The following is a 23220-nucleotide window of genomic DNA, read 5'->3' on the forward strand; positions in this document are numbered from 1 at the left end:
TGTCTGTCGTCTGTCTTTTTCTAATCTACTATCCATTGCATGAAAGTAGTACGGACACGAACCTAGGCGCATTTTATTTTTATCACCGCGAAAGTGCGCCTAGCGGACATAGTTTAGGCGCATTTTGGTCAGATGGCGTATCTAAAATGCGCCTAGTCGTATCCCCGAAATACGGCCGATGGCCGCTCTCATTCTTCTCTCTGCTCTCAGCTTCCTCTCTGTTTGTAGTCAATGAAAGCATCCATACGACAGAAGATTGTATGTTGGTAACGATAAGTTGGTTGGGACGAACTAATGTAGCTGGACTATATTATCACTTGGGTAGGTTTCTGTTAACTTTCATACAGGTCGATAAATTACGGCCCGAGTCTCGACTAGAAAACACTGATGTGTTAGCCAAGATTTTAACCAAAATTTGCTGGCTTTCGTAAAATTTAGTCGAAACTCAAGCCATAATTTCACGGCTTCTATAAAATTTATTCGAGACTCGATCGGCATTATATATTACATTATATATTATATTATATTCCACTCCTTTTATATCAGTGTTAATGATTCCGAATGCAAAGTTTCGTGCTTTGCAACACGAGGTCTCTGATGTCAATTGAAAATTGACAATTTTTCCGTGATATCATCTTGTCTGTTGTTTTGCGCTGAATGTATTGTTTTGAATTATAATTAGACAAGTCAATAAATATAAAATTAAGCTGGTATTGTAAATAAAAATGTCAATCAAAGTAAATGTGAATACTTCGCCATCTGTTGAACTGAGTTCCTACCGCGATCAACACTTCAAGGTTTGTTACAGAAGTTAACCTTAATGCAAACGGAAACTTACCGTAACTGATATTTATTCATTTGTTAATTTGCTGAATGTATGATTTTTTCATCTTATAGGTTATCACTTTTCACTCTTGTTTGTAGGGTTCAAGAGCCGAGCAAGACAGACTCTTAAGGAATTCTTCAACTTTATACGTGGGCAATCTGTCTTTCTACACTACAGAGGAGCAAATATATGAGTTATTTTCAAAATGTGGAGACGTCAGGCGTATCATCATGGGCCTCGACAAGTACAAAAAGACGCCGTGTGGCTTTTGTTTTATCGAATACTACCAAAGAGCAGATGCAGAAAACTGTATGAGATATATTAATGGTACACGGTTAGATGATAGAATAATTAGGACTGATTGGGATGCAGGTTTTATAGAGGGTAGACAGTATGGTCGTGGCAAGACTGGAGGACAAGTATTTATCTTTGAATTTATATTTCATATACATCCATATATGATCCAAGCACGAGATAAATTAATAATGTGCAATTCTTATTCTCCTAGGTAAGAGATGAATATCGATCTGATTTCGATAGTGGACGAGGTGGTTATGGTAAAATAATACAACAGAAAGTAACATCACTCTCTGATGGTGGATTTGGTCGATGAAATTTCTGAAATATATGACAATATGTACGAGCAATTATATATTGTTCAGATACAAGTGTTTAATGTTTCTCATTAATTATTTATGTTATATGATCATCAATTAGCTTAATGTGTAAACTATGTTTAAGTAATAAATTGTACTGAATAGGAAGGATAAATTATGATAAGCTGTTTTATCACCAATAGCTTAATAAAGATAAATTTATATAAATACATATTTTTATACTAATTATGTAAAAATTCCAAATTATAGGTAACTCAGTAAATGTTCATAATCTTTAATATATATATATATATTTCTTCTCAATAATATAGTTATATACAAGATGTCCTAACATTATTTTTATAGATAATAGGTGAATTGGTTAAACATAAAGTTAAAATGTTTTGTACAAATGCTAAGGCAACAATTTTTAACCTATATAAAAAATTTATTTGTGGATTCTTTTTTTCCACTTTCATCTTGTATTCTTTATTTCTGCGTATCAAACACTAATGATAAAAATCTTTATAAAAAATCACATGTGCAACACTGTATAAGAATATGCTATTAAAATATCAATTTTCAACTGTAAGAATACTGATCATTTATTTATTTATTAAATATAACTTATTAATTAAATATAATTTATTTAAGTACTTTTCAATTTTGCGATCGTAGATGCATCACTATTATTTTTTTCAAGTAATTTTTGTTTTATTATGCTCATGAAGTCCAATGAATTATCTCTATTATTATTACTTATAAAGCTACTTTGAGTTTTCAGAGTTCTGCTGGCCATTTTCGAAGACGTGCATTTATTATTATTTTTAGAGTTTGCTATCTTAGTTTTCTTATCGGACGTATTGTTAACTACAGCATTGCAATTTTCTTTTCTATTGTTATCGGTTACTTTGTTTTCTGATTCTGCAGCAGTTACTGCTCCATTGTTGACCTCACAAACACCTTCAAACTTCTTTATCCCTTCATTTTCCACAGCTTCTTTAAACGCTTTATTGACGTTTTCTTGAGCACATATGTCTTTGTTGAGAGATGCATCCTTGTCTTCGCTACCATCCTTTTCATTAGACATTTCTACTAGAAATTCCATAGTATGAATTGCTGCAATATCTTCCTCTGATGTATTTTGACAAAGAGTATTTTTGTTAACGACTCTACCCCCATGCAAGAAAGTTGAGATATTCTTTCGTCGCCACATTTTGGAGGTACTGGGCACAGACTGTTTGCACTTTCCTTCGAAATAGAATTCTTTTGGATCTACGTTAGTGATCTCACCTTTGAGAAAATGTAAATATTTCTTCAATGCCATATAAAAGTGTAGTTTATCCACCATTCTGGGGAAATGGGCGCATCGTGCGCTGCTTGACGGTGTTACCCAAATTGCGGTGTCGCCGATACGTTCAGGTTGCAATCCAAAGTGAAATATGGATTTACTAGAGATATTTGCAAATACTTCGTAGATACATTTACCGTTGAATACAGCAACTTTAGGTTTATAGAGTCTCAGTTTCTCCTCCACGACTTTCGCACCCTCCTTGATTTCTGTTCGCTTGAGATCTGCCGCCGACCTGGTGGCACGAGTAACTATATTCGTCAAGCCGATACCGTATTGCAAGAGCTTATAGTCTTCTTCGAAGCTGACAAATCTTGGAGTTAGGCCAGATTCATGTAGCAGCTTATAAAAGTGATTACCAGGACCCGCGTAATATCTACCACGATGCGCCGCCATCAGACTTGGATTGATCCCAACAAAAATTACATCTAAATTCATCTCCAAGTAATCTTCCAACGTGTACTTCTTCCGTATTTCTTCTTCTGACAATCCATCAAATCTATCAATTTTTTTCTTAGGTCGCTCAAGGACTGATGTTCTTTTTTTCAATTTATTTAAATCAAGTGGCATCACTGAGTCAGTATAGCTATGTAAAAACATATGCAAAGTACGATCGATTCGATCTATGAATTTTCTCATATTCTTAAATCATCAAAGAAAAGATAATTATGAAAGATTAATAAAGATTCATTTATCCAATAACCAATTAAAAAAAACTTACACAGCTCCGGAGCAAAATTTATAATTATAATAGTCACACTTCCAGTTTTGATCTTATTGATATATATAATTTCTTAGCTGGCCTGTAAAAAACTGTCTGTAAAAATCAGAAACTGTCATTTTATTATATAAATAAACCTTGATAGAATAATGATATCTGTGAAAACATAATCTGTGGAAACACTGCAGATTCAAGTTCTTGGGATACCAACTGGTGACATTGAGATTTCTAATTGTATTTAGCTTAGTTTAGACAATTGTGATTTTAATGAAACTATACATGAACTTTAAAGACAGAGAATTTATATTTCTTTTGTTTATTATATTCGTTATATTTCTTGATGTTTTTAAGTTGACTAGATTCGTTAAAAGATCAGAATTTTTATTCACGTTCATCTCTAACCATAAATTATTTTAATAATGTAAAAACATGTTTATAAATTTGTACAAAGAAAAGAATATAAAATTCTCTGTCTATTGATTTAGATAATATGTGTAAACTGTACCTTAATGAACAAAATTCCAATGCAAAGAAGCGTTTCCTTGGAAACTGATAAACATGTCAGAAAATTAGTCTTTGCATAGAGTTCTCTTTGACAGTACATTCGTTGCTCAATAGACAGCCCAACTTTTACATTAGACAAAATTTTTCAATCACAGCATGGCAAAAACAACGATAAATTCAAATTGTGTATCAACAATAATACCTTCTTCTTCCTGCAAGTTTACATTAGATGAATGGCATCTTAACAATCAATTCAGGTATTAACAAGTCTTCATTATTCATGTTTTATTAAAGGAAAGTCCTATTAAAGGAAAGAAAATAAAAGTAACCAAATTAACTAACATTGTATAGTTTATGAAAAAATATGCAACACTGTAAACTTTGGTATATTAAATTGGTTAGATTAGATATCGATGATTTAATGAGACTGTCTTCTTAAAATCCTTCGTGTCTATCTTTGAATGAATAAAACTTGCGTATCTTGTTAACTTACTTCACTAACAATTTGAAATATTGCTCTATTTGAAACATATAACATTTGCAATAAATCAGACACCGATACGCTAAAGCGCAACAGAAACGAGCAGACAGAATTTTAATCGAAGCAAAGCGCATGTGCGAATCTGTCGCGGGAATTGTCAAAACCAACAAGGAAGAGACTGATCATCAATTGAGAGCAAAAGTTAATGACATCGAGTTTCGAAAGGAGGAATTGCTACGAATCAGGAAAGATATTGTTTTAGAAATTGACGGACTTTTGATTTACAAACAACGAATTATAAATACTTTAACGTCCGTAAAAAGAAACGCACTCGAAATTTGCAAGAAATGTCTCGTTGCTAGGTTAGTTTTATCATTTTATTGTTCTATATTATTTCTTCATTTTCCTTCATTTTCCAATTAATTTGGAGTTTAAAAGTTCCGTATGTTCAATGAAACGTACATATATCCAAATGTTTTTTTAATTTTAATCTTCTAATTTTAATTTTGATAATATTACAGGGGACGTAGGTTAGGTATTGATTTGGTTCACGACGACGTCGAAAAGGAATTGTTAATAGAGTGCGAGATGATCCAAGAGGCAGAAAATTTATTAGCTCGTGTTTTAGAAGAAATTTGCGAACAAATTCGTAAATCGAAGGCGGCACTGTACCGTATTGATAATGATCATGAAAATAAAGAGTGCAATCTACATATCGATCGACGTAATATGGCTTTGAAAAAAATAGATTTCGATTTGAATATTTGTCAGGCTACTTTACATTCTGGTATACTGTATGTAATTATAAAATATTATTCATCACAAGTTTATTTATATTTTTGCTATTCATGAGATAAAAATCGTGAATAATAACTTATCGTATCACTTCCCATACAGCATAGAAAGTTGCAGCAACATTGCTGCAACGTTGCAACAATGCAATTGCGATATTGCTGCAACTTTTGTGCTATATGTGGGTTGTGTCCTGCGCTTTATAAAATAGTAAAATATATCAAACCCTCAATTGTTCCCTTGACAAATAATTATTTAGATATTGTTTATAAATTGTCGACGTAGGATGACAATGAATGAATGGGAACAGCAAACAAACAGCAATGTAATTGACGCGACTAAAGCAATAAATGATGCAAAACGATTACGTTCTTACATCGATACAATAATTAAACAAACAATCGACGGATTAAATGGACAAAAATATGTCACGAATAAAGCTTTAAAACGTCGTATCGAACAAACCCAAGAAGCTAAAACAAAATTGGAACTTCAGCACTCGGAGGTACGTTAAGTAATTTTACTATTGCATATCCCAATTATAATTATTATATTGATCCTTTTGTAGATAGTGAAACAAGTAGCTGCTATGTCGAATAATATCACGCAAATAAAAAGCTCTATAGCTGATAAAGAGGGTTACATGGCTCTAATTAACGCGAGACTAGAATCCCGATGTCTACGTCCGGAGACGGAAGTTACTCGAGATTTAGCTGAGATTAATCTCGTGAAGGAAATATACACTCTGCAGAAAATCGTGGCGAACTTACAACAAATGCTTTGCGAAGTACGTATGTAAATTTACACAAAATTCAAATATTTTTGTTACTAATTAACGAGAATCTGGAGATTTTATGTAGACGTTGTGTTTCAACAAGAACATAGGCCTCTATCGTAATGTTTGTTATTGTTATTAACTAACGCGTAGTAACAACGTGGCTGACGCGTGACAGTAACCAATAGAAAACATACCGACAAAGGCGTATATGAGAATGTTCGATAAGAATATGGACATACTTATGATCGTTATCAAACATTTATGCAAAAAATATCATATATCAACGATTTATATCAAACAATACAAATATTTCCAGCATGCTATCAGTATCAGATTAGTGTGATTTATATAGAATATTTGCAAATTTATAGAACATAGACTTTACATGCATTTAGTACACACCGAGTAAATATATATTACAGGCAGAGACGTCGCTTCGTTATTTATTCAAGACACAGGTTCAACTTGAAGAAGATATCAACATCAAGACGAATACTTTGCAAATTGATGACGTTGAGTGTAATATTTTGCGTCAGAGTATAGATTATCACGCACATTAATGTGTCGGTATAAATAATAATTTACCTTGTCATGTTGGATCAAAGACAGGTGATGTGTATTTTTTTACATAAATATCGCGTTTCTGCTTGTCTCTGTAAGCTGAGAGAAAAATTGAGTAGGGATTTGACTTAGTTGCTATTATAATTAGTCTAGTTGTAATCTTTACATATGTATATCTACCTAAATTTCATATATATTGTTTATCTTATTAATATTTACTAGACGTCTTGCAGATAAACAGAACGTAATTATATATTCGCACCTACAATTACAGAATGAAATAACGTACTATTAGTGTTCTTCTCTTGTGGTATTTGTTACATAAAAAATACAATTCGGCGCAACCACAACCGTGTGCAGCTTCAACTGTTTATCATCAAATCAGAATCGCGTAAACGGCGGTAAAAAAAACGAACGAAAGGTATTCGAGAACCTGTATACGCACAGTCCCCTCGTGCAACGAAGGAGGGAGACCGCCTTCGTGACCGGCTTTAACTGACTTGCCGTTGCTGTTTCATTTTAGTCTGCCAACTAACAGGAATCGAATCACAGTATCAGTCGGTGGATGTGCACGGTGCTGCACTTGTTCCACTGATTGCGGAGGCTTGCGCGTTTCTTCACGGAATTTTCTCCTACTTTCTGCCGGACCTTGAACGCGGAAGAATCCGCGCGGTAGGACACTAGTGAAGTTCTTCGCGAGAATTCAATGATATAACGCTGCGGTATATTATACGGATTTATCAAGTGTGAGTTTTATGACTGTGAGTTTGCTCATGTAAAATCAACGACATACGATAAATTGGAGGTAAAAAAAAGAAATGGGATAAAATCATTAAGAAATTTCATAATTAATTCTCGATCTGTATTTCTTCTAAAGACTTCTCTAACTGCACTTTGCTTTGGAAGAGACAAAAAGTATTGGGTGACTTGCTCTTAAAGCGGGATACACACCGATCGAGCCGAGAACATGTCCTCCGTAACATCAAGAAAAATATATTGAATTGCCAGTATATTCGTGTTATGCGACCTGGACACGTTTCACGGAACACCAACGACAAATTGTTACCAATGATGTGATAAACACACGATACTCAACGCAATTTTTTCATCTTATTGACCATGCATGTAAATTCTTCGACTTCGTCGTTTGTATGAACTAATTAAAGAATGGCAGCCAATGCGTTGACCATTGTTTGTAAACTTTGGTCAACCATGTATTTATGCTGCAGCTTTTAATCATCTAATAATATCAGGTAGAACAATAATCTCACTGAAAATTACCGAAAGAATTGTAATCCACAGTCGAAAACATCACAAGTGAAATATTTGGCCCGATGTTAATGTAAATGCCTATTCGTGATATGTCTCAGTCTCAGATTCCTATTCTTTACTTTGTTTCTCCTCCTTCAGAGATGTTCTCAGCTCGACAGTGTGTATGTACTTTAAAGATGTAGATAGAAAGGAGCGGTCAATAAGTGTGACGGTCGAGCATCTGTCCGAAAGTACAAATAATTTCAAGCTCTGTTATAAGCGACATATAACGCGTTGGCAAAAACAGGAAGTCATATTCAAATCGCGAAGTATACATTGCATCCGTTCCATATAGTGCTAGAAAAATGGCAGACACTATATCAAAGATACCAGTTAACAGCGGCAACGGGATTAACGTCGATAAAGACCGCGTAAGTACCTGTGCAATCATATTTGTATTATATATAATAATAGACGCTGAAAATAATATACATGTAATATCGCGAATAATATTTGTACGTATTAAACACAGACTATGACAAGAATCAATTATAATATAGGCAATCACTATAGGTGCATAGCGAGGAGACGCTATTGGCGCTACCAAATGTAAACGCTATTAAAATTATTCGTGGAATGATAGTGATAGCAAGCTCCACGGACAGCAATAATAACGTAACATTAGCATTTATGGCGTTGTAAGCGTTATTGCCGTTTTGCGCGGACATCACAAACGCTAACGCTACCGATGCACTTCTGGAAAGAAATAGCATTAATAACGCTACCATGAGTGTGACGTCACAACAACGACTGTAAACGCTTCACGAATAATGGGGAATTTTTGCAATACCGTCACTCAGATACGGTAAACGTAAATCGTGAATGCTATTGGTCGCATATATTACGACGTTACATTTCTGAGCGAATAACGTTCACGATTTGCAAAACCTCCGTAATCTGTAACACTAACGCTAATAGTGTTTCCTTGAACGTTGCATTCTTATTCTGTTGCAACTCTGAATATTGCAATCTTGAGATCGCAATCGCCTGATCGATATTCAATCTACCACATAAGTACATATTTACTGCATATAAAGTATGCAATTATAAAATATGAATAAAGGCCATCACACACAATTTTTTGAAATGAAAAGAAAGAATAATACGTGTTTTACAGTTTATTTGTTTACGAATCTTTCTATCGCGGTCTTATCGCTGTGAAACCTTGAAATAATGTTTTCCTTTACATTTCAAGATCTGTAAAAGATATGTTGGACAATACTTGGCTATTTATTTGCGACAGAAAAAGGACCAATTTTGCTTAGGGTCGTATCCTTTGTCAGTGAAAGTTTGGCCTTACATAATAACTTTCGCATGTTTCCAAGTATGATTTCCGTCTTGCAAATACTCATTTCTCATCATGTGAAAGTGTAAAATGATTTTGTATAGCTATATATATCGTGTCGTATTTAACAGAATGAAGCTATATAATTGTAGTAGATTAGTAAAAAAAGTGTACACTGAAAATATTTCGCGTTTAAAAAGGACGATAATCCAAAAATTTATACACAAACATCATACATTTGTCATTACATTCCAAAATTAGGTGTAAATGCAACTTTATGCGGTTACATATGTATAATATATGAAATTTAACACACTAGAGAGAAAACATTGTGTTGATCTTCGCTTATATTTCTAATAGAAACAGCCTTACTCTATAAATCACTGCTCTATAAGTCACACTGATGCTCGCTACTTTATTTCCTGCTGAATCACCAGATTAATTTTAATTGAATATGTAATCGCGCGAAGTCGTATGTAAAATCGGGTCACTTGACCTCGCCTGCAAAATAAGATTAATATTCAAAGCATATTCAAAGCAATCGAACGGGAGAAACTTCAATTCACTGCGTGTAGAAAAAAATGTAGATGAATGAAGAAAGACCCGGTGGACAATAATTTGAGCAGTCGCGACACGAATTCTTCCTCGTAAAAGACTATGAACCCAATTACATAAAATTGCGAATAGTATCTGTAGGTAAACATTCTTATCAAATGGTTACCACTTTTCGCCGGGAGATAGCGCAGCATTATCGTACAATTATCGATCGTAATGAAAGCTGCAGCGAGACCAACCTCGCGAACAATATTTGACCATTAGCGCCAAATTTCGTTGTAGCGTATGAAGAAACGGAAGAAACCGCGGCTTTGACGGCATCTTTGAACTGTAAGAAACTACCATCTGATGCGCCCGTGAATTCGCACAAAAGTTAACTCGAGTTACTCCGAGTTTGTTGCATTATATTCGCGCACGTAGAAGAATGTCGATCGTCAAGCACATCGGTCGCGCAATGTCGCGGACGCCATTGTTTATGGTTATGACAATTCGAGCGTAACGTACTACACGCGCAACGACAAACACGCGATTCCGAAGGATTCTGCAGAAATGCGTATTAGCGCCATTTAAGACACAAATCGCGTGGAGTCATGGCTCTATCTTCGTAGTAAGTATTGTTTTGTACGTATGAGATGAACACGCACACATCGCACGACCGATCGAAGCTTCTCCCCCCCCGTCTCTTCGCATCCGGTTCCCATCCATCTCAAACGCGTGTCCTTTGCGTACCTTTACGCACATCTCAATTCCCAAGCTCTTGAATGGGCAGATTCCATTCTTTGTCTCTTTAACACCTGACTGCTCACCGCTATAAAGATGCGTCTATATTTTTCAGAGTCTCTCTCGATAAGCAACGCAGTTGGAAATGTGTTAAATAGAAGAAACCGAATCATTAGAAAGCAGTCGATTAAACTAGAAACCGTATAGCTTGCTCCAGTTACCCGGTGACTGGAAAACCTCAAATGGGAAATGCATGATGTTCCACATACAGAGTAAAGAATTGAGGTGCTGAGGATATATGCAATTATCACAATACGGTTACTTTTATCCTAATCGCCTCGTCTTCATGTATAAAATGACATCTGAGCGACAATTCACTCGATCACTTAATTATAACTTTTACAAGCTATTTTACAAGTATCTTTCTTTTTTAAATAATTCAAAGGTGACAGAGTACCTTTCACTCGGCTACTACTGTCGCCGACAGAGTACGAGAGTGCACGTGTGAACACAGTGCTGTCTGGTGTCTGCATCACGGAGAATCGCTAGACTAGTCATCATCGTGACCTAATAACTCCCATTTGAGCATCTCGCTGTGAACGTTCCCTGCGACAACTTCGTGTCCCTTGTTGCAGGACGTCGAACGTGGCGAGGTTTACTCCGCGGTAGGAGTCTCGTCGTCGAGCCAAGCAGCATTGGCGTCGCCACCAACACCGACACCGATGCCGAACCCGGTAGCGGTGTCGGCGTTCGTGGCCACGCCGGCATCGCTGCACACATCTTCCACCGCTGCTGCTCCTGCTGGCGGCGGCAGATACGACGGAAGAACAACGACCGGAGGAGTGGGACACGAAGTGAATGTGCCGCTAGGAGATACTCAGGATCCGCAGAATACACGTGCCAGTACGATCGCGGGCGCGAATGCGACGGCTGGAAGATCAGGGAAGGACCAGTCGGCGAGTGGAAGAAGAAACCGTTGGAAAATAATCGGCCGTGCGGTCGGGCGCTTCACGCTCGTTATGCTGCTGCTGGCTGCCCTTGTTGGTGCTCTGGCCGCGCTCGTAATCTACATGGGCCCGATCTACCTGGTGCAGTTGCTCGTAGTGGTCTCAGTTGCGTATTTCGTCGCTGGTGGCCGCTTGAAATGGTTCTACGTCGCTCTAAGGACTTTACCACGTGATATAAAGTAAGTAAGATTCTGCGTTGTTCGTCGGCGAGATCGTGCTAACTGTATCTCTGTTTACTACGCGGTAATTAATTCCCGGAAACTCTGGAGATGCCTTTCTCGTGTATCTTCGATTCTTCGATTCTCGGACTTCGCTTGAGTTAATAGAAACACGACATTTAAACGCGATAAGATATCGCGAAAAAGATTGTATTCGAGATTTACAAACTTATGTAAAGATTATGAATATTAGAGGCGTTTATATCAACGTCGGTTTATACGACTGTATTAAATGTTTATCTTATTTTATGTTTTATCTTATTTTTATCTTAGTTTATCTTATTTATAATTATGTAACGGTATTTTCATGATTCTTATACTATTAATACTGATTGGATTGCGTGGTGTGTGACTGAGACTATTGACGATCATTTCTATAAAATGCTTGAAATTAAAGTAACACCGCAAAACCGCATAATTGCCATTTTGAGATTCTTGGTATTTTTTTTATATTTTTCATATCAAAAGACAATCTCTGTTATTAAATTGGCGTGGTTTTGAGGAAGAAAGTAAAACGAAGCAAATAGACGATATTAAATTGATAATTGCGATTTAATTTTTTCCATATTTTTCCATATTTTTCCATATTTTCGTTATTTTTACAAATTGATAAAAATGTTATAGTTGTCGCTTCTCTCTGTAATGCTACGAGGGTAGTCCCAGAAGTACCTGACCTGACGTATAGATAGCGGTTGTTCGAAAAGAATGACTATTGTAAAAAATACCAACTTTATAAAGCTTAAGTTTGAAGTTTGACGACGCTACGTTGTTTAGTATTTGTTTGGCAGCCATCAATAGTGAACGCTCTCAGTGAATTTGTAAACATGGGAAAAATTGGCCATCATTATGTAATACAATACTTTCATTTGAAAGGCCTCAGTCCAACTAATATCAAAGCGGAGCTAGATTCTACTCTGGGGGAGTCTGCTCCTTCGTTTACAACAGTAAAATATTGGGTGGCAGAGTTTAAACGAGGCCGTACGAGCTGCCAAGACGAACATCGCAGTGGTCGACCAAATGAGGTGACCACGCCAGAAATGGTGAAGAAAATCCACAAAATGATATTGGATGTGACCGTCGACTAAAAGTGCGCGAGTTAGCAGACATGGTAGGCATTTCAAAAAGTGCTGTACATCGCATATTGACAAAATTTGGACATGAGAAAGCTGTGCGCAAGATGAGTGCTGCGATTGGAACAAAAACAGCCTCGTGAGGATGTTTCAATCGAGTGTTTGGCGAAGTTTCGCAGCAATAAAGCCGAGTTTCTGCGTCGATTCACAACCATGGATGAAACATGGGTCCATCACTTCACACCTGAGACGAAGGAACGGTCAAAACAATGGACCAAGATGGCTTGATGGCTACTTTGAGGAACTCGACGATTCCCACTATAAACAGGGTATCGAAGCTATTGAACATCGCTGGGAAAAGTGTATTGAGATAAAAGGAGACTATGTAGAGAAATAAAGATATTTTTTCCCAAATTTTTTTGTTTTCTTTGTTAGGTCAGATACTTCTGGGACTACCCTCGTACTTGAAACGGTACGTTATATATGTATAAAACTCGCGTAACCGGTTTACACAACCAATTATGTAATTGTTCAGCGCATAAAATTAATTTCATGTTTCGAAGTTATATAAACCATGACATTGTAAAAATCGAACGGATTACAAGCATTTTCCAATGCAAAAACCTACTAAAAAAACCTGAAAAAAAATGCAGCACCTCTGCGTTTATATTTATTCTGCGCATTATAATTTTTTATAATTGTTTTCGACAGACTTATTTACGTCGATTGATTTATAATTATTTGCTGTTTTGCTATTTTTTGCTATCGTGTTTTTGCAATTTTTCGTACATTAATTATAAAGGTAAAACAGAAAATCAGAAGTACATGTCTGTTGTCTCTGTCGATATGTTAATGATACAAACTACATGTAGCTACAAGAAGACATGTAGAATGCAAGCAAAAAGTAGAATAATTTTTATGTTGTTTCAACTTGAAATTGACATTTATTACATTTGATTGAAAAAACTTGTATATTTATCATCATTGCAGGTGCAAAATATGACAATATTAAAAAGCTTTTTTAAAAATGTTCATTTTGAAGATAGTTGATAATTACAAAATGGTTAAAAATGGTTTGATCTTTAGATCGTTCAAACTAAAAAAACGAAGAAAATTTCTTGTTTTCGTCACTACTGTATGAAAGAAGATAAATTGTGATAAATAAAATTTGAACTGAAGAAAAAAATCATTCCTCCTTTCAGAGGAGCTACAGGATTCCTTAGATTACTATGGTTTATACGCGGTCACGAGAGGAAAAACAGAAGTGTTGCTGACGTATTTCGACAATATGTCAGTCGTCATCCTAACAAGATCTGCTTTATATGTGAAAATCAAGAATGGACTTATCAGCAGGTAAAAAATGTTCTTTATAAAAACTTACTGGTATTACTAGTGGAATGTCTATTTTTTAATAAATCTATTTCGCAAATTTTTTTTTTTTTTTTTTTATAAAATTATTTATAAGCAGAGTTTTCGTTGAATATTTTAATAATTTAATTTTAGAAAATATAGTTCAAAATTATTATAAATGAAATATATGATTTAACATACGTAAATTTTTATTTTATATATCTACAAAGCATATGAAAATTTATTTGATAAAAATAGGTAGTTATTAATAATGCAATATCATTAATATAAATTTTGCATGAGTATATTCTATAAATTGTGCAGTGTCGAATTACAAACAGTAACACCTTGTTTTCAAATAATGCTTTAAAACTTTAAGAAGTTTTAAATGTACGTTAATGACAGGTATATCGAGAGGATGCCTTTCGTGACCTTTCAAAATTTACAAGTTTAATGATATAAATAAATTGTTTGCTACGACGTTTTTTCTATACTTTATTAAGATACCTGTAGTGTTTGTATGTTTGTTTTTTATGAAATTTTGTAATGTATTTGTTATTCCGTATATTATGCAGTGTATTTATTATTCCGTTAATTTATAGATAGAGGATTTTAGTAACAAAATCGCGACAATATTCAAAATGCACGGTTACAAGAAAGGAGATGCCGTTGCATTATTTTTGGATAATCGGCCGGAATTTGTTGGCATTTGGCTAGGTTTGAGCAAACTTGGCGTGATAACGTCTCTAATTAATACTAATCTACGTAAAAACAGCCTCCTGCACAGCATCAATATTGCAAAGTGTCAGGCGCTTATATATGGCGCAGAGCTTTTCGACGGTAAGAGTAATGATTAACTTTTAACTAATTATTTTTCAATAATTACTTCCTTAATAAAGCCGTTGGGCTAACTTTAACAGTATACTTTTAATTATAATTTTACAGATATTCTATTAATCGTACTGATGAAAAAGAATGCCGAAATATAAATGCGTGAGTACGTTTTTTAACCCCTTAGAGTCGCATGTTTTGTTACTATTTCTTACTCCGTTGTTACTTAATTATGCTCGTTTGCATCCGTTATCCTGTTCCAGCATTCTTGTGCAAAAATAACATTTAACCGCTTGACAATTTATCCAAGCATTGAAGTTTATATATTCAAGTTATATATTCACAAGTTTCAGTATCTGTGATTCGGGGAGAATTTATTTTAGTAGATTTTATGTTTGTCCGATGCTTTTTCATAAGTACGATTAGTGGACCGACGAAGTTACACTGGTAAAGTTTGTCCAAAAGCATTTTCGTTAATTCCAGCTGTGGCGGATATCGCCTCCTCACTGGATGTTAAACTGGCATTGTACAGGTTCGGGAGTCACCCGAATGCGATGTCAGTTGGATTAAAGGAGAAAGACTTGAACAACATCTTGCTAGAAGTATCCGCGGCACCGCCGACGATACCGGAAAAATGTGGTTACAATCATGAATTGTTATATATTTATACCAGTGGTACTACAGGTCTTCCCAAAGCGGCAGTTATTACTAGCGCAAGGTAAGCATGTGTGACACATAACGGCATATGTCTGCAAAGCTTTCCTCTAAGGCCATTACAACATTGTTTCCGGCAAACAGTGAGTCCCGTTTGTATTACGGTCTAGGCTCTAAAAGTCGCAGAAAGGATCGCAATAAAAAAGATAAACCGTTTCGCTCGTTCGTCGAGGGGGGGATTGTGAAACGTAGTAAAAATGCTAAATAATGAGATGTTGTCCAAACAGGCTGTGTCATATATATTTCCAGATACATGTTTATCGCTAGTTCCGTACATGTTTTCGGGATGTTACGAAATTCTGATAGAATATATACATCCTTGCCGTTGTATCATACTGCTGGTGGAGTAATGGCAATAGGTCAAGCTTTATTGCATGGACATACAACAGTGATTAGGAAGAAGTTTTCTGCCAGCTCATACTTCAGCGACTGTATCAAGTACAAATGCACCGTGAGTATGATTCGTGTTATATTTAATGCCTTAATTTTGCGAAGTTTAGTCGTATTTTATACCATAATGTATGCAAAATCACAACATTTTCCTTAATCCTGCCTCACGAAATAAATTGTACTATTCCACTTGATTGTCTTCCTCATTAATGGGATTTTGTTTAACATTAAGAGTCGCACAATATCACATAAACGTCATATTTACACATAGTTCTTGGTTAAATTTTGGAAAATATCAGGTTGCTCAATACATAGGAGAAATGTGTCGATACGTATTGTCGGTGCAACCTAAAAAAGAGGACAAAGAGCACAACGTTAGATTAATTGTTGGCAACGGGCTGAGGCCACAGATATGGAATGAATTTGTAAAGCGATTTAACATTCCGCAAGTCTTAGAATTTTATGGCGCAACCGAGGGTAATGCTAATATCAGTAAGTACAAAATGTTCGATATCTTTCAAAGAAATTCTTATGAATCATTCGTCACATCGATGGGTTTTTCGACTAGTGTAAAGTTTATTTTGCCTTTTTTTTTTTTTAATGAACTTCTGTTAGTGAACCAATTACTTCTATTGAAATCATTTTTTAATGCAATAAAACTGATCATTCATATTGAAGCGTTAGACAAAATATAATCATTTCAGTGAACATCGACAACAAGGTTGGAGCAATAGGTTTTATTTCAAGAATTATCCCAGCGATATATCCTATATCTATCATTAAAGTAAATTCAGACGGAGAACCTATACGCAATTCTAAAGGACTATGTCAAATCTGTGAACCAAGTAAGTTTATCGATTTTCACAATTATCAAAATTAACAGTCCTTTTACCCTGATAGTAATAGAACGATAGAGCGAATTCATAGGTCACATTTGACAAACAAGTTTGAAGTTTTCTTATACATCAATTTCAGAATTACCTTTTTTATTTGACAGATGAACCTGGTGTGTTTATCGGCAAGATTATACAAAACAATCCAACGAGAGCATTTTTAGGATACGTAGATCGTAGTGCATCCGAAAAGAAAATAGTTCGCGATGTTTTTATAAAAGGTGACTCTGCCTTCCTATCAGGTATGTGGACTATTTTCTATATTCAATATGCAATCATAAACGTAAGGTTTCTAAAGAAAAAATTATATTTTGTTTGTTTATGTCTAAAATATATTTTTGGACATAAACTTTATTCATGATACAGAATTACATTCACTTCAAATAATTACATAAATTTGATTGTTATTATGTAGGAGACATTGTTGTTGCCGACGAATTCGGATATCTGTACTTTAAGGATAGAACAGGAGACACGTTTAGGTGGAAAGGAGAAAATGTATCGACTTCGGAAATTGAAGGAATAGTCAGCAATTTCATCAACTATCGAGACTGTATAGTATACGGTGTTGAGGTAAGAACGATAATACACCGCTTTCATATAGTTTTCTTTGGATTAATTTTTTACACAGACGATATAAGCAATTTATCCTTAATTAAATTTTTTTCATAGCCAATAATATAATTAAAAAAAGAATATTGTCAAAGTTACAATTAGAATCGTATTACACAGAAGTCTAATTATGAGATATTCCCTATAGGTTCGAGGTACTGAAGGTAGAGCAGGAATGGCTGCAGTCTATGATGAAAATGGAACATTGGATATAAATCAACTAACCACTGACGTCAAAGAACAATTACCCATTTATGCTAGGCCACAATTTATCAGAATTTTAACAAAAATTGATCTCACAGGTACATTTATACATAAATATACATTTTCGATATCTGTTTTGGTTTAGTATATAATTCGTTATTATTAAGCCTCTGATTATAACAGATGACATTTATGCCTGATTTATATCTAATCAATATAATTGTTTATCTATGATTGTTGCATCACATTTGTATATGTTTTCAAATGGGAATAACTCGATTTTGATTAGTTTAATCGCTATTTATAGGAACATTCAAACTGAAGAAGAAGGATCTTCAAGAAGAGGGATACAATCCATATAAAATTCAAGATAAATTATATTACATGGATGCAAAGCTTGGTTATCTCTTACTAACACCAGATATTTATGACCAGATTCAACAAGGGAAAATCAAGTTTTGAGTTGATAGATTCAATGGTTGGGAAGCTGTGAAATGTTGCTATAGTTTTACATACACGCATGTGTATGCACACACTATTTTAAATGAATCTTTAAAATCTGTTTTACATAAATAATACAATATACTTCATATACAATAGAACTTTGTTATAAGGTTGGGACTGGGGCTTGCTGGAAGATTCTCAAAGATATAATAATCTGATATAATATAAGTGTACATTGTAAATCAATTTTTCTTTAATATTTAATGAACACATTTATGATATTGCTAATTGGGTTTTTGAAACATATGTTATTAAGTTATGCTCATTGTTGTAGTTAAGATTTTTTAAATTATATTTATTTTTTAATAAAAACTCTTATCTGTTTAATTTTTATAAATACCACATGTATTTGATTTATATCAAATACAATTTTTATAAATACCTCATGTATTTGAGATTAAAGATCCTTTAATCTTGACAAGTTAAAAATAAAAGTTACTTGTTGCAAAACAAGTTTCTCAGTGCAAGTTATTGATTCCATTGATTCAACGTTTTTAATATACAATCATTTAGTATCGACAGTATCTTTCGTATTATCCATTATCTAAACATTAATTCAGCAAAATGTAAAATATAAATATTCACCGTGAAATTCGTTAGTTACGCAATGCGATATGAAATCGTGCTGTGATATATTGATGCTATTTGCGAGTTTTACGTAGTAACGTGAATAATATGTGAGAAAACAAGAATTTTATTTTAAAAAAATTTGAGATCCTATATGTATTTTTAAAACTTAACGATATGAACGATATTATACACAAAATCTTGGAATTCACTATCGGAAACATATTTGGTAAAGACATAACTTGCAGGGAACCCGTGCATCGTTGCGACGATTACCAACCAGGGTCCTTGGTAGAGCTGGGAAGAACTGGTATTAAAGTATGAATTAAATATAACTCGTGGCTATAATATGGAAAAGTAACGCAATTCCATTCTTTTTTCTTTACAAATATATTATTTTACAAATACAAAAAGTATAATATAATGAAACTACGGAAAACAAATGCTTTAGATGTCGGAGCAAAAAAGAATCATTAAAACACTAAATTATATTAAGAGAAATGCGTATGTGTGTGTGTATATATACATACACACATATATATATATATATATAATTATATAGAAAAACGAGTTGAGAAAACCTCTACTAAAGCGAGAGAAAGGTATTCAAATGAAAAAATTGTCTTTCACAGCGCAACGACCGACATTTTGTACAGTCGCCATTGAAAGTATGATCAATGTTCTTCTTCTTTTTCAATAGATGGCTCTGTGCATACAATAGATGCTCCAACGCCACTCACACGTTCTATGATCAATGTTATTAGATTAATGAGAGATTTTCTCAGCTTTTACTGTTAAATTACGTTAGCAAAATTTGCTAATAAAATCAAGTTTGTGACACGAGCATATATATTTGTGATCATCGACTCCTTATATTTCATTCATCAGATCTCTCATTGTTGAACATGAGAGATAAACTTTTTAGAGAGTTGTACATGAGAAAGACAACAGTCCCACTGAGAGTTTCTCTCTCGGATCAGTTTTCAGATATCAAGGCACGTCTTAGTATTATTGTAGTTCGATGCTTGAAAATTTTGTTTGAAATAAAAATGGCGGATGAAATGAGATTGTAGAGAGTGTGTTATCTTTAGTGTCGCGTGTTACATTTTTCTGCTATAGCGCCTGATATCAATATGCATATTAATATAATTGATGGACAATTTGTTTAAATGTCTGCAACGATTTTTGTGAATTTTTATATAATTTATTAATGTACAACGAGGAACATTATATAGGAAGTTAAATTATTTACATAACAGATTTTCACACTTAAAAGATGGTAATAAATATGGTTATCGTAAATTATGCAAATTATATAATATTTAGATATATTTATTTTTCTTAATTATTGTGAATTATATAAATTTTGAAAATTATGAAAATTACGGATTGTGTTTATCTCTTTATATTTTAAATGAACATTTTATAAAAAAGAATATACATATCTTTCTTAATGTTAAGTTTTTCAAGAAAATTTTAATGCCCTGTGGATTATGTGCGGCAATACCTGCAATAAATACAACTTCATCAGGAGATAGCATGTTACCTCACAGTAAAGAAGCAAGTGTCAAGAAACTAATTCGACCATCCGAACTGCCCATTTATCCTCTTGAAGATGACTATGCTAAGCAGATCTCATGGTAAAGCAAAATTGTTTATATAATTTTTCTATATATTCTATATTTTATTCAATATAGTTTTTACTAAATATATTAAATTTTATATTGCAGTACAGACTGTCCTCCTTCGTTGTTAGAACAGAATATATCCAAAGTTCGCAAATCTATTCAGGCAGCTGCATCAGAATATCAACATTCTGCTGACGTTATCATGGATACTGTTGATACCAGCTTTGAACATAGCAGATGTAAATAATCAGTTGTATATATTTAAAACATGTATCACACAATATTACTTGACTGTGTAATGATAATCTAGCTACTTGCATTTCCAGCTCTTTTGGATTATGTCCGTGAAGAAAGTAACGTAATTCCACGTATGGGTGCTATTGGTATCGGTGGATTGGCTGGATTAATATTTGGTCTTAGGGGACGCTCATTTAAGCGACTCGTATATTCTAGCACTGGTGCTCTCACCATGGCAGCTTTATGTTATCCGAAAAAGGCAGAAGAAGGATTTGATCTAGTAAAACACTACACGAATGTTGGATATAACTTCATCTATGGTGGTAACGAATATTTCATTACCTTGGTTTTATTGTTAACAGTATAAGTGTCACTATACCTACAAAGTCGATCATTTGGGTGTATTATTAACCTATATTTTGCCAACACGTTTTTCTATAGATTACATGCAATGAAAATATATTACATAATAACATTTTTGCTACTCTTACATAAAAAATGATTTTTCTCTGGAATGTTCTTGAACCTATTAGGGAGATGTCAATTATATACAAAACATTTTGCACATGGAAGAAATGAGATAGAACAGAATGCTGTAATTGTCGATAATATATAGCTGGTTTGTAGGTATACATTTTGTTGTTTATCATAAATAATTTCAGTCAAACCAGATGACAAACAACAGCAGAAAATCATGATGGTGTTCCCGTCATCTTTCTCCGAATTTGTAGACTTAATAATTGTCACAGGTTCGGCAGTAGCTAATGCTGTTGAGGGTTTTGCACAGAATACATATGCATCTTTAAGTAATAAGGAGGTAGGATGCAACAGTGAACCTCCCATATCATATCGCTCCTTTTCTCTTTCCTCGTTATATATAACGTTGTTTATCCACTTTGTTTGCCAAATAATCTTTCTAATGTAACTTTCAGTTTATTCACAGATTTGGTTATGACTTCCAAGATAATTTCTTGCATATAATATAATATTATATACTAAAATAATGTATCAGAGTGACTTTTTTCGGTTATACGTCTTATGTCAGTATCCTATTGCTCAAAGCAACTTGATTCGCGAGCAATCGATACAAAATTACACGCATATTTGCATTCTTATAGAACAACGTGTTATCTCCTGCAAATAATGGTTTGTTACTATATTGTGGACTTGTTAAAACACTTAACATGTCACCAAATATTATAAGTAATATATTTTTACGTAAACCTTAAGGAAAATAAGGTAAAAGACATCTTTCATAGACATTCAAAGTACAAATTTCTCACAAATTCTTAGATGATAAACTTAAGTGTCTACCTATCATTTTGGTTCTTATTTTCTTTTATTGACCTTAGTTTCCATTATTCTTTGCTGCGTGAATTCCTGTATTGTATATGCGAAATGTCTGTTGTATATACGAATGTGATAATTTGTGTTTTAGAGAAATCAGCCGATTCCCGAGACAAAAGCTAAAACGGAAGCAGATGTGAAACCAAATTAAGTAATTTATGATGAGGCTTGTACGTTGTAGCAAAGAGAAATGTATGAAAATTTCATCGTAGAGCGAAGGAAAGAAGTTACGATTTAACCTACTAAATACATTATATACGCTTAGTGAGTAAATTATAAAGTAATAAATTATATGTTCCGATGTGAAGAAAGTCTGTAACTTTAGCCATCCTTCACACACACATTGTTGCCTATCCTTTTTTTTCCTCGTCAACTATTGTAATCTCGTCGTCCATCAAACGTCGGATATAAACTGTAAAGGAACATCTATAATGAGAGTCAGAATATGCAATAACGTAAACAATAAAAAATAGATCAACCACAGTCGATTATTATAAGAATAATTATTTGTAGCTGGTTTATTTCTTACTGCTTCTTCAATTCTTACTCTCATTGTAAGTGGTCCTTAAAAAGAAAGGGACTTAATGAAGCAATATCGTCAAAGAGACTGAATAATTCAGCAATTAAAAATTTTAACATTTTATGACAATTTCATACAGCAAATAACATTTTGGTTCTTCCGCTGTTAATTTAAATTATCGCGCCTGTTATCTCGCGATCGGCTCTTATTGGTTCATCTTTAGTTAAATAATTATAGGTACAGTCGGTGGGAGAAAGGTTGCAGCATTTTTATCTCGACGCACTTCAAACATATTTGGTGCCCAATAGAAATGATCTACCGAGAATTACTAAAAAATACTATTTTCCCATTGGATACGATTACGTTGCGAGATTATCGAAGAGAAGAGTGAGTGTGCTGTAATCTTCGTGCGTCCCCGATCATACAATTAATTGCTCCACACGAAGGCTCTCCGCGAAGGTCGCGCGACACGCGAAGGACGGGCTGCTTCGGCGCGCGAATTGGCGCGCAGTCGCGTCTCCTTTTATCGACTCGCGGGGTGCTCCCGGTCGCCGTTTCACGAGATTTCGATCTTCACCCTGGCGCGCACAACCGAGTAGCTCGTTCGAAACCTGCGCACTTTGCAGCCCTCAGTATAAGAGTCGGCG

General features: G+C 34.3%; 5 protein-coding genes across 13 annotated transcripts; 4 read left to right on the plus strand and 1 right to left on the minus strand.

The window, feature by feature from the left end:
- Positions 1–580: 580 nt before the first annotated feature.
- Cbp20 (cap binding protein 20) lies at positions 581–1597 on the plus strand. Its single transcript, XM_011149796.3, has 3 exons — positions 581–797; positions 925–1245; positions 1335–1597. Exons 1-3 carry the CDS (start codon positions 726–728, stop codon positions 1437–1439), a joined length of 498 nt encoding a protein of 165 aa, XP_011148098.1. The 5' UTR covers positions 581–725; the 3' UTR covers positions 1440–1597.
- Positions 1598–2056: 459 nt separating this feature from the next.
- On the minus strand, positions 2057–4577 carry LOC105188391 (uncharacterized). Its single transcript, XM_019843737.2, has 4 exons — positions 4492–4577; positions 4000–4210; positions 3495–3590; positions 2057–3415 (listed from the first exon to the last, which is right to left on the minus strand). The coding sequence occupies exon 4, from the start codon at positions 3410–3412 to the stop codon at positions 2072–2074; it is 1341 nt and encodes a 446-aa protein (XP_019699296.1). The 5' UTR covers positions 3413–3415; positions 3495–3590; positions 4000–4210; positions 4492–4577; the 3' UTR covers positions 2057–2071.
- Positions 4155–7012, plus strand: Tektin-C (Tektin C). Its single transcript, XM_011149811.3, has 7 exons — positions 4155–4255; positions 4551–4841; positions 5001–5273; positions 5557–5776; positions 5840–6058; positions 6472–6658; positions 6885–7012. The coding sequence occupies exons 1-6, from the start codon at positions 4155–4157 to the stop codon at positions 6607–6609; spliced, it is 1242 nt and encodes a 413-aa protein (XP_011148113.1). The 3' UTR covers positions 6610–6658; positions 6885–7012.
- Fatp1 (Fatty acid transport protein 1) lies at positions 6923–18360 on the plus strand. 9 transcript variants are annotated; one of them, XM_011149798.3, is made up of 14 exons: positions 6923–7031; positions 7134–7415; positions 8217–8292; positions 11117–11667; positions 13979–14129; positions 14729–14966; positions 15441–15675; positions 15921–16122; positions 16361–16553; positions 16766–16906; positions 17059–17196; positions 17370–17527; positions 17715–17868; positions 18078–18360. In XM_011149798.3, the coding sequence occupies exons 3-14, from the start codon at positions 8227–8229 to the stop codon at positions 18230–18232; spliced, it is 2382 nt and encodes a 793-aa protein (XP_011148100.1). In that variant the 5' UTR covers positions 6923–7031; positions 7134–7415; positions 8217–8226; the 3' UTR covers positions 18233–18360. The 9 variants fall into 9 exon arrangements, with proteins under 9 accessions (XP_011148100.1, XP_025157892.1, XP_025157893.1 ...); XM_025302107.1 differs by lacking the exon at positions 6923–7031 and having other exon boundaries at positions 7086–7356; positions 8021–8292; XM_025302108.1 differs by lacking the exon at positions 6923–7031 and having other exon boundaries at positions 7086–7356.
- Positions 18361–19874: 1514 nt separating this feature from the next.
- Mic26-27 (MICOS complex subunit 26/27) lies at positions 19875–22356 on the plus strand. The gene is made up of 6 exons (XM_011149805.3): positions 19875–20120; positions 20303–20481; positions 20572–20708; positions 20796–21029; positions 21369–21523; positions 22145–22356. The coding sequence occupies exons 1-6, from the start codon at positions 20118–20120 to the stop codon at positions 22202–22204; spliced, it is 768 nt and encodes a 255-aa protein (XP_011148107.1). The 5' UTR covers positions 19875–20117; the 3' UTR covers positions 22205–22356.
- The last annotated feature ends 864 nt before the right edge of the window (positions 22357–23220 follow it).

The sequence above is a fragment of the Harpegnathos saltator genome, unplaced genomic scaffold, assembly GCF_003227715.2.
Source record: "Harpegnathos saltator strain DR-91 unplaced genomic scaffold, Hsal_v8.6 scaffold469, whole genome shotgun sequence".
NCBI classification, from domain to species: domain Eukaryota; kingdom Metazoa; phylum Arthropoda; class Insecta; order Hymenoptera; family Formicidae; genus Harpegnathos; species Harpegnathos saltator.

Bases quoted from the DNA above. Each gene is read 5' to 3' on its own strand.
- Cbp20 (XM_011149796.3), top strand. From the start codon at position 726: ATGTCAATCAAAGTAAATGTGAATACTTCGCCATCTGTTGAACTGAGT. The intron at 798-924 runs GTTTGTTACAGA...TCTTGTTTGTAG, and splicing joins ACCGCGATCAACACTTCAAG to GGTTCAAGAGCCGAGCAAGA. The intron at 1,246-1,334 runs GTATTTATCTTT...TTATTCTCCTAG, and splicing joins GTGGCAAGACTGGAGGACAA to GTAAGAGATGAATATCGATC.
- LOC105188391 (XM_019843737.2), bottom strand. From the start codon at position 3,412: ATGAGAAAATTCATAGATCGAATCGATCGTACTTTGCATATGTTTTTA.
- Tektin-C (XM_011149811.3), top strand. From the start codon at position 4,155: ATGGCAAAAACAACGATAAATTCAAATTGTGTATCAACAATAATACCT. The intron at 5,274-5,556 runs GTATGTAATTAT...TTGTCGACGTAG, and splicing joins ACTTTACATTCTGGTATACT to GATGACAATGAATGAATGGG. The intron at 5,777-5,839 runs GTACGTTAAGTA...ATCCTTTTGTAG, and splicing joins TGGAACTTCAGCACTCGGAG to ATAGTGAAACAAGTAGCTGC.
- Fatp1 (XM_011149798.3), top strand. From the start codon at position 8,227: ATGGCAGACACTATATCAAAGATACCAGTTAACAGCGGCAACGGGATT. The intron at 16,907-17,058 runs GTAAGTTTATCG...TTTATTTGACAG, and splicing joins ATGTCAAATCTGTGAACCAA to ATGAACCTGGTGTGTTTATC. The intron at 17,869-18,077 runs GTACATTTATAC...CGCTATTTATAG, and splicing joins AACAAAAATTGATCTCACAG to GAACATTCAAACTGAAGAAG.
- Mic26-27 (XM_011149805.3), top strand. The intron at 20,709-20,795 runs GTAAATAATCAG...TTGCATTTCCAG, and splicing joins CAGCTTTGAACATAGCAGAT to CTCTTTTGGATTATGTCCGT. The intron at 21,030-21,368 runs GTAACGAATATT...AAATAATTTCAG, and splicing joins ATATAACTTCATCTATGGTG to TCAAACCAGATGACAAACAA.